Raw genomic sequence first — 13,948 nt, 5'->3', positions numbered from 1 at the left:
AAAAGTTTCGGGCATTCACCGTTTCTACCCGGTTTGAAATACCCGAGTACACCCGGTTCTTTCAAGTTATGAGTATAACCGATTCTGAAAGCAGTTAAATCGGTTCCCAAGGATAAGAAATAATGTATGGTCATATTAGTATGTACTTCTGTTACGCTTTATTGTAGTCAGGTGACAACTTACCTGGACGCTAGAAATGTCCGAAGATTTAGAGGTTTTTTAAAGTCAGGGCATGGCATAAATTTAATAAATCTGATAACACAATTACAATAGTATTTATTAATCATTGGTATGAAGGAAAATTACCTTCAAAAAGAAATTCAGAAACGTTTACCATAAAATCTATCAGTAAGGAGCTGATTCTATCATTCAGTAACACGACTTGCCATAATTTGTGAGTAATGATTCATCAAGCTATTTCCATAATATTATTATAATGAGGAACGGAGACGAAATTTTGGAAATACTGGAGGCCAGCGATCACGTGCCTGATCAAAAGTTTTGGATATGGTGAGGATCGCAATTGGGGGGGGGAATGCCAATGGCACCTCCATTGATTCCTCCCCATCATGTAAAGATTACAACCACCAAAACGTAATTTTCAGATGCGCGGGCGAGACTTAAGAGAAGCATCGGATTACATTTGCCATTGTTTTTGTTTGTGTCCATCGACTTATTATGCTATCAGATTCAGATAGCACATTAGGAAAAATATATTATATAGGTGAATCCACCGTAGCCAGTAGCGATTTTATACGTTTTGTTTTGACCATTACCTGTCCAATTATGTTGTGCTCTTTACCTTCCCCCGTGCCCATTTCTTTCCCATTCCTTAGTACATTGACTATTTTTTTCCATTGCAAATATACAATATGGTGGTGGTCTGGTGACGTACTAAAAAAAATTAAAGAGAGTACTCGGTACTGTGGATACATCACCGCTGAGTGCGCGACTCTTTCGTAATTGGTTAGTAGAGCTCAAGCGTCCACAGATCCGCACACGCCTTCCCGCTAATCTAATCCGTGCATCCAAGCGGTAAAGTAACCATATGCTTTGCGTAATTAATTACTTAACTTTCGGTTAAGTTTACTAAGTACCTAGTCAATTATTATTTTCTTCATAAATATTTCGGAGTTCATATGAACGCGAAATATCACGTCCTCGAATATGGTTAGAGTATCACCAGTCATGCTGTATAAGCTAGTAGGTAAGTGGTAAGTTACTAGTTAGATCTATGACAAGGCCTTACAAGCTGAAATCCTTGTAACTATTGCTTGCAATATAACTAATATAAAATAATTATTAAACTTTATTTCGCTCATAGGTGATTATTGTACAATATTTCATAATTTATACGATTTTAATAATGTTTTATGATATATTATCTAGATGGTGAGAATGATATCCGCTATTATTATGTGGCGTGTGGTGGAAAGATAGAAATCAGTGGCACGGATCAGGTCAAACAAATTAATCTATTTTATGAATAAAGTTAAGATAATAAGTTAGATGTAAGTAATGATACGTGCAATATTTTAATCTAGTTACCGAAATTCGATTCATATTTTTATCTACCGCCTACTTATGCTTCTTAGTATATACTTATCTTTAATTTATATTTAACAGGTGAGTGATAATAAGGGAATATCTAATCTGTGCCTTTGTCACGCCACACCTTCACGCCAGAATGGTAAACCTGTAGCTGACGGTAGCATGTTGCAGTGAAACTTGTTTAGGCAAGGTATGTTGGTATGTTGTAATCTGGACACGATGAGGAGGAATCAATAGAGGTACCATTGCCATTCCCCCCATCGCAATCCTCATCATATCATAAAACTTTTAGAATAGTCGGGCAGGTGTTCGCTAGCCTTCAATATTTCGAAAACGATTAAGAGTTGGAGAGGCCAAATTCTCGTCTAAACAAGTTTAAAGTATCAAGGAGAGAGTGAAAAGGATATAGCAGAGACACAAACCATCCAGAGAGTACTTAGGTATAATGCAAGCAGAAAATTTCCTAATATTAGATAAATCGGTTAAAGATAATGGTTGAATTTTAAAATTACCATCAATCCCTGCCTTATCGACGATAGATGAAAATTATATTTAAAATTAAAAAAATCTTATTTTGTTTTTTATTTGCATATTGAAAAATGAAATATTTTTGTCAAATTAATGTATTGTAATCGGTCCTCGATAAATTTACGTTGTTCGCAATCTGGGCCTTTAAAGTGGGTCAAAATCGCGCCCAAATAATGAACGGTTACATACAAATATTCATACTGGTAAAGCTAATAAAAAGCGTGTAAAAAGAGCGCAAGATGAAACATTTGAGTGTTCGTAGTTATCTAGTGTCGATGTTTATAGCCTAGCACGCCTGCGCTAGCAGCCCATGAGGAGTTTAGTTGAGCTTGGCTTGCCAATGGCCTGTTAAAAACGATGACTAGGTGTTCGTGATTCTTTAATAATCTGCAGATAAGAGACTCCACTGCACTCTAACAAATGGGTCGATAAGACGCATAATGCAACTAGAAAAAATATCTTCTTCCTTAAGCTGAATCTTGAAACTGTAAATAAGGAAATTGAAAGTTTAAATAAACAGCTGATTACCTATACTAGATAATCAGGTCAGCCCGACAGCCACATTGCCAAAACTGTGCTGTTCCACTAGTGTTGGAACAAAAAAAGAAACCACAAATTACAACATTCCAAAATTGTCATACATGGAACGCAGGAATGCAAAAAGAAATACTGCGAGTCTCTTACGTCGTTTCTTCACAGAGATTTGAGTGCATTCGTTGCTGAATAAATGAAGTTTGGGTAGCAACAAAGTGGGTATAATGTAACTATAGATAGATATATAAATATATACCTACGTTATCAAAATCAGTGTAACCTTGTATGTGATTAGCATATGATTAATCTGTATACGAATTTATTTCTGAAGGTTAATAATTATCTGACACATGCGGGCCGCACAGATTACGCACGGACGGAACATTAGTGTACCATCAACCTGTTGAAGACCATTTGGATTTAAATGAAACACACATATTATAATGTTCATACTACTTGAAGTATTAAAATATTTTATTTCCTATCCTTCAGCACCTATACTTATATAATATAGTATTTTAAAATAGTCGATGAACATCCTTCTCTTCAACATTTCGTTACCTAGAAGAGAGGAACTGGTACTGAGGTAAAAATATCACCTTGATGTGGGCGGATTCGTTCCAACGATATTTATTTGACCTCGAAGAGTAGATTCCTCTATTAGAAAAGGACCGCTCAGTAGGACCTCTGTCTGCAAATGCTTGATGGTTGGATCAACGATCATATCTTGAATGGCTGTCGCACAGCACGCTAAGCCGTCTGCTGATTAGCCCATCCTTTTGATACCAGATAACCATGCTAGCCATATAATATTATGTCTTTCCATCTTCGAATATTGCAAGAGCAGTCACATTCATATGTCGCACAGAACAAACTTTTATTTTCCAACCAAAAACCGTAGTTAACGGTGAGTTACTATTGTATAACTAAATACCAAAGAGGGCGACATAAAATCTTGCTCTACCTTCATTAACATGTTAACAGTCTGCTGTACCGTAGGTATGCGGTACACCGTGAGCAGTTCCGCCGAGTTCGTGTACGATATGAGGTACACGAGCCCTGCGTTACTCTTTGGGCTTTGGAGCCACGGACTTATAAAAAATAATAGTGTTTTCGTTGTGGACTTATGGCTAAGGATACATAGAAAAAGTAAAAAAAAATACGTATTTTTAAAATGTTGCCATATGGCAAATGTTGCTATATAGCAACACAAAATAAAACAAAAATAATAATTATCGATGAACTTTAACTTAAAAACAACAGGTACAAATTTTATATTGCGTTGATACCCTTTTGGCTTCGGCGACCTTCATCAAGGAGGTGTTGGTGGCATCCCTCGCATTGTCTTCGGATAAAACGAGATTCTATCTTGCCCAAAGGCAATGAAAATGTGCGTCTTCCAGCGAAATAATAACTTGTGGCGTGTCGTGTGAAGATGGAATTCAGCGGCAGGAATCAGGAAACAGCTCTTCGGAACACTACCCGTGATAAATGCGGTAGAAGACATACAATGAAGCGAAGTCTCTACGCAACGCCAAGTGATCCAGCCGTTCACAGAGCACTGGGTCCCCGACAATTCGAGCTGCTCTGCGTTGCACGCGGTCAAATGGATCGAGCTGATACTGGGGTGCGCCAGACCAGAGATGACAGCAATACTCCATGTGTGGCCGGACCTGCGCTTTGTAGAGCGCTAGAATGTGGGCCAGCTTGAAGTATTGCCGTGCTCTATTAATGACGCCCAGTTTCTTCGAAGCCAATTTGGCTTTGCCCTCCAGATGGCCACGAAATTGGCAATCGCTCGAGATTTCGAGGCCTAGTATTCCAATACTAGGAGAGGCTTTAAGGGAAGTGCTGTCGAAGAGCGGTAATACGACAAATGGGTTTTTTTTTTAGTGGTAAACGCGCAAACTTGAGTCTTCAGGGGGTTAAATTGGACAAGGTTCAATTTAACCCATTCCGCGACCTTCTCAAGAGAGGACTCGATAGAAGACACAAGTTTCTCCCGGCACTGCTCGACGATTTCCCGAGAGAGACCTGCATGGCCCGTGTATACGCACAGTGCTGTCGTCTGCATAGCAATGTATGTTGGAGGTGTCCAACATATCATTGATATGCAGAAGAAATAGCCTTGGAGCACTCCAGCATTCACGGGCTTCGGGTTCGAGCAGTATCCGTCGACAACGATCTGTATGCTGCGCCCAGTGAGGAAAATGGAGGTCCACTTGCACAAGCTCTCGGGAAGCCCAAATGATGGAAGTTTTGAGAGGAGCGCCTTCTGCCATACACGATCAAAGGCCTTCGCTATATTCAAGCTAACTGCCAGGCCTTCCCCCTTGCTTTCAATAGCCACCCAACTATGTGTTAAGTATACCAGAAGATCACCTGCTGACCGACCATGGCGAAAACCGTACTGTCGGTCGTTGATCAACTGGTGACCCTCTAGATATACCAAGAGCTGGCGGCTGATTATGCTCTCTATGATTTTGGAGAGCAGGGAGGTAATAGCAATATGCATGTAGTTTGCCGGATCCGAACTGTCTCCTTTTTTTTTGGATCGGATGGACAAGGGCTGACTTCCATGATTCAGGGACTACGCCTTTTGAATAAGAGTGCCAGAATAAACGCGTTAGCACCGGCGTCAACTCAGGGGCACACATTCATACCTGAACTTGAGAAGAGTTGAGGACCACAATCAGCATCAGAATCTTCTAAGATGCACCTAATGTCTTCGTCTCTTATCTCGTCATTTCAAACAATATTATGTACACAACAATATTTAGAAAAAAGGACAAACATTGACGTGAGCAAAAATTATCATGAGCGTGGATAATTAGCTCTAAATGTTGTGAGTTTATGTTATCATTAATACAGTTATTACATATAAAATTGAGGGTCAGATGACATTTTTCTATCACAGAAGGTATGCATTATGTTGCCCAATTCATTGCTTATGGTCCATAAATCAAACTTATGCCTACTAATAACACACTCATGGTACATGCTAAGACTACACAGTAAATATAATTCATATGTCCGTGTACCTAACACCAGGTGTACACGGGAATATCCGGGGTTACTGACATATATTTAGTCTTTTTTTGGCATCAGTTGTTGTGGACATTGAATAAAGACCAAAAAATGTTATATCTGATATGGATATATGGCGTGTCTTGGAACACTTTTATGGGGTCTGTTAACGTGCTAAGTACTAGGTGTATAAAATTCAATTATTTATATTCAAAATAGGATGTGATATCACTCATTGAAAGTTAAAAACTACCACCCATCCTAAGAAGTATGTCTTAGATAGACGAGAGAAGAACGCGCAACAAACTAAGCGGGCTTCTTTTTTTTTCTGGGATCTTGTCACAAAAGCATATACATCGTCCCATAAAAGACTAACTTGACTTAGCCGAGTAGTAGGCATTATAAACTTTTTGTTTGTCCCTGGTGTTAACATTATGGTTATGACAGTTTCTAGCAAATTCACTTATGTGCCTATGTACATACATAACATTATGAAGAATATAAAGCGTGTCTCAGCGCCGATTTTAAACTTTGATAATTTGTATAAAAAAACAAATTGTATTCATAATATTTTATTGTAGTAAATTAAAGTGTATTAGTGCGGATTTTATGTACGGAATATTACACCGTCAAGATGTCATCCATCACGGCGAATGCATTCTTCAAATCGGACACGCGAATTTGCCGAGACGCGCCGAAGGATGTCCGCTGATATGGCTCTCACTTCTGTCGTTATTATAGTCTTCAGCTGCTCCAAATTTGTAAGAGGGGTATCAAAAACTCTTGCTTTGAGATAAACCCATAAAAAAGTCAGTGGGGGTTAAATCGGGAGATCTGGGTGGCCACAATATGTCTCCAAAGCGGCTTATGATTTTTCTTTTTTTTTTTTTTTTATGGAATAGGAGGACAAACGAGCGTACGGGTCACCTGGTGTTAAGTGATCACCGCCGCCCACGCTCTCCTGCAACACCAGAGGAATCACAAGAGCGTTGCCGGCCTTTAAGGAAAGTGTACGCGCTTTTCTTGAAGGTACCCATGTCGTATCGTCCCGGAAACACCGCACACGGAAGCTCATTCCACAGCTTCGTGGTACGAGAAATTTTTTCCCGGAAATAACGCATTTAGTGTGTCCATGGAGACCCTAGCAGTGTGGGCTGTGGTACCATCTTGCTGAAACCATACATCAGACTTGCCAATATCCTCTTCTTGCAGCTGAGGTACAAAAAAGTTATTAATCTTGTCAATATACCGCTCACTCGTCACTGTAACCATCGCACCTCGGTCATTCTCGAAGAAAAACGGCCCGATGATTTTCTTCGCCGATATTGCACACCATACAGTGACATTGAGGCTGTGCAATGCATTTTGATGTTTTTGTTTTGGATTGCTGGATGACCAGTAACGGCAATTTAGACGATTGACGTACTCGGAGCATCACTCAAACGGCGGATTTCATAGCGACTACAAAATTTACGCCGTGCTTCACTCAACGAAAATCCATTGCATAAGTACGCTTCTACGGCGTACGCGCGGAGTGCACCAGACCACTGCGCCATGGCGACTAAATAATCCGCACTCGTCACCTATCGAACGCTACCACTCCCCTCCAGCTAACCCCGCAGGTTGCCGAGAAATTCGTGTTTAAAGTTTAAAATCGGCGCTGAGACACCCTTTATTGAAATTTTGCTCTCAATAATTCTTTATAGGTAGATTATAAATAGCGCGAACAGCCCTCCTTTGCAGCACGAATATAGTTTTGATATCGGTAATATAGACCAGTGTCGATAATTTTTAAAACCAAAAAAAAAATTACTTACAACTTTGCCATTTGACTTATTTCCATAGGACTTGCAGTTTCGCCGGAAATCGAGATAAACTGTTTTTTCCCCTTAATCACCCCCCCTTCTCCACTTCCCGACCTCAGATCGCCCGTAATTAATTTTTCCTTTCATTTTTGTTACATTCTCTTCCGTTTCCCATTGGAAACGGAAGAGAATGCAACAAAAATGAAACCCATTGGTTTCATCCTTCCAATATTTTTTATCACTTTTTATCATTTTCAAAGGCTTCAGCACTGGTCTAGTATTGCCCCATAGCAAATCCATAGGACATAATACTATGAATAAAATTTAAAAACAAGATTTTATGAACGATGCTCGCACGGAACGCGAGACGTCATGGGTTCGAGTCCCATCAAATTTTATTGATGTATTAACTCCAAGAGTGAGGGTTATCACTTTAAACACATAACAAATTGTTTAGATTATCAAGAGAGACATCTCAAGTCAATTTACTTGTATGCAAATATTGGGGTTGAGCAGGTTATGAACTGTAAAGTAGATCCTGTAGATGAAGCCCCAACCTGAGAGTTGAATAAAGCATATAAGATTTTATGACAATACGTCACTCGAACGGTTAGCTCAGTTGGGAGAGCACTTGCACGGAACGCGAGCGGTCGTGGGTTCGAACCCGCATCGTTCATAAAATTTTGTTTATATATTAATCCCAGAAGTGAGGGTTATCACTTTAAAAAACATAACAAATTGTTGATACTATGAAAATAACTAAACCAGTTGCGCCGTCTCTAGGTCGGTTAATTGTTTCATCTTTATAACCACATATGATGCAGCATATGATTGACTAATAGACTTCTATTATTCAATCCTTCAATATGGGGGCGCTATTGTAATTTGGAATCCAGAGATGTCAAAAATATAGCAGATTCCACCGGTTATATCACCTCTCCGTTTAACAAAACACTTCGTCTACATTTTAAACTTTAGGTTATTAGGGCTAAGCCAGTACACTATCTCAGATAGAATATCATTTACTTGTCATACATAACTTGGTTTCTTTTCACTTTGAATATCAGTTAAGTGTCGCCCGCAAACAATACTACCTTATTTTTTTTATCTATAAAATTAGGAATATCATTTATAAATATAAGGAAGAGGAACGGTCCAAGAATAGACCCTTGTGATATCCCTATACTGACAGAGGTCCCAGCAGATCTCCTGCTGTTCACGTTGACCATCTGAATTCTATTATTTAGATATGAAATCAGAAAATACAGCACAGTTCCTTTACTGCCATAGTGCAAGAGGCACAATACATCTGAGGAGTTAAGTGCTAGAATTGTCAAACTTAATTTCTTATTACAATTTATAGGAGGGTAAAAAAAAAATCTACAGTATTATGATTTTTCATGAATATTTATAAAAAAAGGCCAAAAACGCAAACAAATCATTTTATTAGATAGGAACAGCATATGGGTTATCCAATGGTAAGAAGGTTATCACCTCATTCCTTGTTCCCTTGCAACACCTTGCATTTTTGACTTAGTTATTTTCTAAGTATAAGTCACAAAAAACACATAATGGTTTGTTTTGAAATAAGTCAGCCATGGCAGCAGCTTTACAACATTTACACACTAGGTGATCCATGTCTACAATTAGTCTGAATGTTAAAGAACAAAACATATTCAAGTGTCCACATTCTCCGACAAACTCACTTATTGCACAGTCACAGAATTGGCAAATATAGTTATACTCTGAACAAAGTTTTATAATATCACCATCTATAACATCACTTTTATCCTTCTTATACTTTTGGTTATAAAACTCCATATATTTAACACAACGGCTAAGACATTCAGATTCAAAAGAGGTAATTGAATTATATTTCTTATACTTTTCATGAATTTCATTCACATAATTCGATGCATGCTGATACAATATTTTCTCCTTGACAACTTCTTGTGATGTTTCAGGAAGTAAACCTTTAGAATTGTTATTCAATATGCTTTCGAGACTATCATACACTGTAAGTAGTATCAAATAAATTTTTAATTTGTATATATCTGTCTCAGCTTCATTGTACAGCATATGAAAGTCTATGGATGGAAGTCTTTTTCTCTTAAGTGTTTTATATCTAAGTATCTCGATACAATCCCACATATGTGTCAACTTCTTTGATGAATTATTCATTAACAATTTATTAAGCTCATTTGAATTATAATCCTCTTCAAAACAAAAGAATGATAGCTCAAGTTTCATTTGTACTTTTCTGTATAATACTTTTCTATCAATTAAAGCCATACAACAAATGACATTGTTGTTTGAAAATGTAAGGCCATGGAGATTGTAATTTGTATAAGGGTCCTTTGTTGGTATTTGCTCATATGTTACACTTATCTGATCATCAGTAATAATGAAATTAGCTTTGTAAATTTTAACATTAATAGTTGCAACATATATACCATTCTTAGCTTTTGTTATGCATGATATATGGTTATCATTAATTATTGCAATATTTTGAGATAGTAATTTAAATTGGGTATCATAGAGTTGAGCAACTACATGTCTATGTTTGCTAAAAACTATTACAAGTTTGTTTCCAATATTTGTATAAACTATTGAATTTATTGACATTCTATCTTTATGTGTCCACAGATTTATATGTGCTGTACAAATAAGTGTTTTATTATTTATTTTGCACAACTTACCATACAATTCGCCAGATAAACTAGCATATACTAATAAAAATAACTCATTGCTGGGTATCCAATTGACACAATTGATTTGCATTATATCCACATTAAGTATGTCAATTACACTAAAATTACTTATTGTTTCATCATATTTGAGGTGCCACATAACAAGGAGACCACTGTTTTGAGCAGTGACAAAATAACATGAGCCATCAGTATTTCGATAAGGGGACCAACACATTGAACTTGTACTTATTCTATACACCACATCTTTCAACTCCTCCATACTCTCTGGTTTTTTATTATAACCGTGCATAATATTGAAATATGTTTTAATATGAGATGATAAGTTTATCAGACTACACCATTCCTTGTTTATTAATGTGTAAATTTCTACATGTCCTACATTATTTAAAACTGCTAATACACTGTTGTTGCTTACGAAACTATATGGGGAAAACTGAAATGATGCTATATTAATTGTTTCTTTTAACAAATGACTACTGTAGGGCCACATGTACTGATCCGTGGTTATATTAACCAATTCCTCATTTGGTACTCCATTTGTTACATAGTTATTCACATACTTTGAGGAAGCATTGTTTACAGAGCATGGTATCGTCCTCTCAACAAAATCCAAATATTTTTCTAAGCATTGCAAGTTGTAGGAAAAATCAATAATAAGAAGTTGCTTATCGACACATAAAGCGATTAATGAATTATATTGAGTCAGAGCGGTTTCTTCATGTTTAGAAAAATTAATACGTCGTTTTGTAATTTCAAATAACATAGCGATGATAATAATTGATGTTTTAAGTATTCCTAAAGTTCGTACAGGTTTTAATTTTTAAAATCTAACCCTGAAACACAGAACACTTTTACTCTAACTGCCCTGAAATTACTAATAGAAAGTACAAACTCTCGGGCTAAGCACAAAAATCTTTAATCTTATAAATAAACATATTATCCTAGTTGTAGGTCATCGAAGAATTGCCTACTACAAATAACAAAAAAACTTTACTTTTACTTAAAATTTTTAGTTTTTACACAATAAACACGACAATGATTTTTTTTTTGGTTCTGTTCGTCCATCTGGACAGGCAAAGGGGTCAAAAGCCCATACAGCCAAGTCTTATTTTACACGACAATGAATACAGAACACTATTACAAAGAGGATGTTATCAAAGAAGATGTAAATACTACGTATTCTATTCTATTCTTTCTAGTGGCTGCTGTGGAAGGGGCACCACAACTCGCCAATGTCACGTTTCAGTAGACCAACAAGCTTAGAGTGTGACATTTGATCGGTGTAAACGAATTTACAAGTGATTATAGTAATGACCGGTGCCCAGAATCAAAACAGATTTATTTTCTTATTATACCTGAAACAAATATACATGCTGTTAGATTATAAAGGACAAACACTGAAAATATTACTTATATAAAACATTTATTGTGTTAGTTATAACTTAATATTATTTTGTTTAATATATTTACAAAAGGAGTGAAAACAAAGGTGATGAGGCATTTCATAGAGGTGGGGCGGGGGATTTGAGGAGGTATAAAGTTGTACAAGGAAGACTTCAAAAGGGCAATTAAAGAATAAATGGTCTACATTTCCCTCATCAAGTCCACAGTCACATAGAGAATGGTCTCTAATTCTTAGTTTGGCCAGGAATACTGGAGTGCAAGAGTGGTTTAAGCTTAACCGGCAAACTGTTGATATTATTGATTTATTGGGGAATCTAAATTTCGAGAACCACGGTTTTAAAGGGATTACAGGTTGTATATCACCATAAAAGACGCCTTTAGAAGTTTTGGAAACCTGCCAGATGTTTGACCACCTCTCAAACATATTTATTTTCAAGGTGGAGCACAAGTCATGAGAGAAGATTAGAGAATGTTGTAAAAAAAAAACACAAGGTGGTATTGTTTGCGGATGACACTTCACTTATATTCAAAGTGAAACGAAGCCAAGTTTTATATGAAGTAAACAATGCTCTATCTGACATCGTGTACTGGTTTAGCGCCAATAACTTATTGTTAAATAATCATAAAACCAAATATATTAAATTCACCGCGCCAAATGTCAAAAATGTAGATGCGAATATTTTATTAAATGGAGAGTGGAGGTGGTAAAACCAGTGGAATCTGCTATATTTCTTGGCATTACTCTTGATTCCAAATTGAAGGATTGGCGAATAGGCTTAGTTCTGCAGCATATGCGGTTAAGAAAATCAGACGGTTAACTGACATAGATACGGCGAGAGTAGTATACTTTAGTTATTTTCATAGTATTATGTCCTATGGTATATTGTTATGGGGCAGTGCGGCCGATATTAATACTATCTTTGTGCTGCAGAAGAGGGCTATTCGTGCGAATTATAACCTAGGTCCTAAAGAATCATTAAGAGAAAAATTTAAAGAAATACACATTTTGACTGTTGCTTCTCAATACATTTTTAATAATGTTTTGTATGTTCATAAGCACATTGAGGAATTTTCTAGAAACTGTGACATTTATAATGTTAACACGAAGAACAAACATAAACTTGTTATGCGTACTACTCGGTTGGGTCGAGTTAGTAAGTCTTTTGTTGGGCGATGTATATGCTTCTACAATATGATCCCAGAAAATATACAAAACAAATGTGTTACGAAATTTAAAAGAATTGTTAAAAAACGTTTGTGTGGGAAAGGTTATTATAGCATAAACGATTTTATTAATGACACCACGGACTCGGATTAAAGCGAACACCCTCAGGCTCTTTAATTATAAATGTTTATTGTACGATATTACATTGTAATCCATATTTTATATAAAAAAAAAGCCCGCTGAGTTTCTTGTGCCCATTCTTCTCAGGTCTGAGGCAGTCTCTTTTGAATGGGTGGTAGATTTTGACGTTCAATAAGTGATTATAAATCCTATTTTGAATAAAAATATTTGAATTTGAATTTGTTGGGAACCTGTATGAGCAGCTGACCTGGCACAAGCATCAGCATTTTCATTGCCAATTATACCTGCATGGCCTGGTATCCATGCTAGAACTATGTTGATGTTGAGATCATAGCACTCTTTCAAGTTTTCTCTTATCATAAGTATAATTGGAATCCTACTTTTTGAGCGAAATGGATTTGAGAGGATGGATTGAAGGCAGCTTTTGGAGTCTGATAATATAATATAATTGTTTAGGCCATGGGACTTAATAAATAAAATAGCTTCAAGTATATCAATTGCTTCCCCTGTGAATACCGAAGTGACAGTTGGGCAGCTATAACTTAATACAATTCTTGTGGAGGGGATCCATACTGCAACGCCAACTGGGCTCATGTGTGTTTTAGAAGCATCAGTGAAAATCTTATGCCAATTTTGGAAATCTGAATGCATAACATGAGAAAATGTTTTGTTAGCTTCTATTGTGAACTTATTAATGCCCAGATCTAAAATTATTAAGGGTTGGAAGGTGAGTGCATTGAAAGGCATTGAGAATAGGGGTAATTTCGAATGTTGAAAAAAGGGGTTAGGGAGTTGAGAGTACAATACGTAACTATGGGCAAGACATGATCTCTTATCTTGAGAAATTTGGTTATTGTTGTATAGGCCAACTAATTGATCTAATTTGTGCAGCAAAGGGTGATCCCGGAATTCCGCTAATTTAAAAAACAGTTTATTAGCGAGGAACTGTCGATGAAGCGAGAGGGGTTCTACACACTCGACCTGCATAGCATTAATAGGACTAGATTTCATAGAACCTAATATAATGCGCAAACATTTTGCCTGTAATTTGTCTAACTTATCTAAACCTGCCTTATTGCCTG

At 36.8% G+C, this 13,948-nt stretch overlaps 1 protein-coding gene across 1 annotated transcript; it reads right to left on the bottom strand.

Annotated features, from left to right (window-relative positions):
• Positions 1-8,871: 8,871 nt before the first annotated feature.
• On the bottom strand, positions 8,872-11,212 carry LOC126975668 (uncharacterized). Its single transcript, XM_050823660.1, has one exon. The coding sequence runs from the start codon at positions 10,917-10,919 to the stop codon at positions 8,979-8,981; it is 1,941 nt and encodes a 646-aa protein (XP_050679617.1). The 5' UTR covers positions 10,920-11,212; the 3' UTR covers positions 8,872-8,978.
• Between the last annotated feature and the right edge of the window lie 2,736 nt (positions 11,213-13,948).

Source organism: Leptidea sinapis, chromosome 37 (genome assembly GCF_905404315.1).
Source record: "Leptidea sinapis chromosome 37, ilLepSina1.1, whole genome shotgun sequence".
Classification (NCBI taxonomy): domain Eukaryota; kingdom Metazoa; phylum Arthropoda; class Insecta; order Lepidoptera; family Pieridae; genus Leptidea; species Leptidea sinapis.
Note: the sequence above shows the minus strand (reverse complement) of the source record. Positions and strands in the feature narration are given on the sequence as shown.

Excerpts from the sequence above, each read along its gene's own strand:
- LOC126975668 (XM_050823660.1), bottom strand. The coding sequence starts at position 10,919 with ATGTTATTTGAAATTACAAAACGACGTATTAATTTTTCTAAACATGAA.